This window comes from Symsagittifera roscoffensis, chromosome 1, assembly GCF_963678635.1.
Source record: "Symsagittifera roscoffensis chromosome 1, txSymRosc1.1, whole genome shotgun sequence".
Lineage (NCBI taxonomy): Eukaryota > Metazoa > Xenacoelomorpha > Acoela > Convolutidae > Symsagittifera > Symsagittifera roscoffensis.
The window spans coordinates 681578-682944 of record NC_087062.1 but is presented as its reverse complement, the minus strand read 5'-3'; the positions used below and the strand labels follow the sequence as shown (position 1 = coordinate 682944).

The 1367-nt window shown below is 37.2% G+C and overlaps 1 protein-coding gene across 1 annotated transcript; it reads right to left on the bottom strand.

The window, feature by feature from the left end:
* Positions 1-367: 367 nt before the first annotated feature.
* On the bottom strand, positions 368-1091 carry LOC134853504 (U1 small nuclear ribonucleoprotein A-like). The gene has a single exon (XM_063869506.1). It carries the CDS (start codon positions 1087-1089, stop codon positions 490-492), a length of 600 nt encoding a protein of 199 aa, XP_063725576.1. The 5' UTR covers positions 1090-1091; the 3' UTR covers positions 368-489.
* Positions 1092-1367: the final 276 nt, after the last annotated feature.

Genomic DNA, 1367 nt, shown 5'->3' with positions numbered 1-1367 from the left:
CTATCAATAAAAACTACACATAATACAATTGAAATCAAAGAAAACTAGAATTTGAGCAGTCATATTTGGAAGCAAGATTCGCAAACCCTGGGAGTACCCTGACACCACCCAACTACAGGGTAAGGAATTTCAAAATTTTAAAACAAAATTTATTTCAAATTTTTTGACAACTTTTTGAAAAAATCCCAAAAAACGTCATTTCTCGAAAATTACAAGGATTTGAGCAGTCATAATTGGACGCAAGGTTCGCAACCCCTGCGAATACTCTGATAGCTCCCAACTACAGGGTTGAGCATTTCAAGTTTGAAGAAAAAAATCATATAAGTTTAGCTAAAGAATACTACTGCTATGCTATGAATAAAAAGTACAGATAATAGAATTGAAATGAAAGCAAATAAGACGAAACGTAAGACAAAAATTGAGTCTGGATTACTTCTACTATGTTCTGTTCGACTACAATAGTGAGAGGCTAATAAACAACAATCTACTCTACTTTTTGGCATACATAATGAGCATGGGATGCGCAGGAGAAACATTAAATCCTTGCAGTGTGTTTTTGGCCACAGTTGCCGATGTTTCGTCCATAAAGTCCACAAAAGCCATTCCAGGTCTGCCCGGAATCATTCTAGTCTCTTTGTATCCCTGAAACTGCGTGAACAGCATTGAGACCATTACCTCGTTTGCGTCAGGTGGTAAATTTTGCACATAAAGTAGACTGTTCGGCTCTTCCGAGCCTTCTGGTTTTCGCTTCAGCTTCGGAACTCGTTCACGCTTGGGCCTGGCAACGAAAGTTCCTTTTCGTTTCGCAATCAAATCCGAATCACTTTTTGTATATTGAATTCTCATTGGTTTGTCAAAGAACGGGAAGCCTTGCATGGATTTGAGCGCTTTAGTTGCACTAGCTTCACTCTCAAAAACCACAAAAGCCTGGCCGCGTAGTTTTAGTGTCTTCTTCGACATAATATCCAGAATTTTGCCAAACTGTGAAAATATTGCAAACAGTTGTTTTCTCAGTTCCGTTTGGGATACCTTTTCATTGAGATTGTTGATGTAGATAGTGTTATTTGGAGGCAATTCGGAGAAAGTCATTGCTGTCTGAAAAGAAAAGAACCGATTGGATGAAAGAAAAATTAATTAAAACACGTGTTAACTTTTGCATGCCTCCAAATATAATTCTGCAAAGGTTGCTCATGTTTATCTCAATACTCATAGATTTACACCCTAAAAATTCGGCTAATAGACTGGGTGATATTGAAAAGAAAACATCATCAAAAAGAGAAATTGCTGAATAAATAGTGTATAGCAACGCTTTTCCAGCATTACATGCGGTAGAAAAAGCTACTGCAAATACAGAAAATCGAATTTTC

What these genes read in the sequence shown, in the direction of transcription:
- LOC134853504 (XM_063869506.1), bottom strand. Translation starts at nt 1,089, where the DNA reads ATGACTTTCTCCGAATTGCCTCCAAATAACACTATCTACATCAACAAT.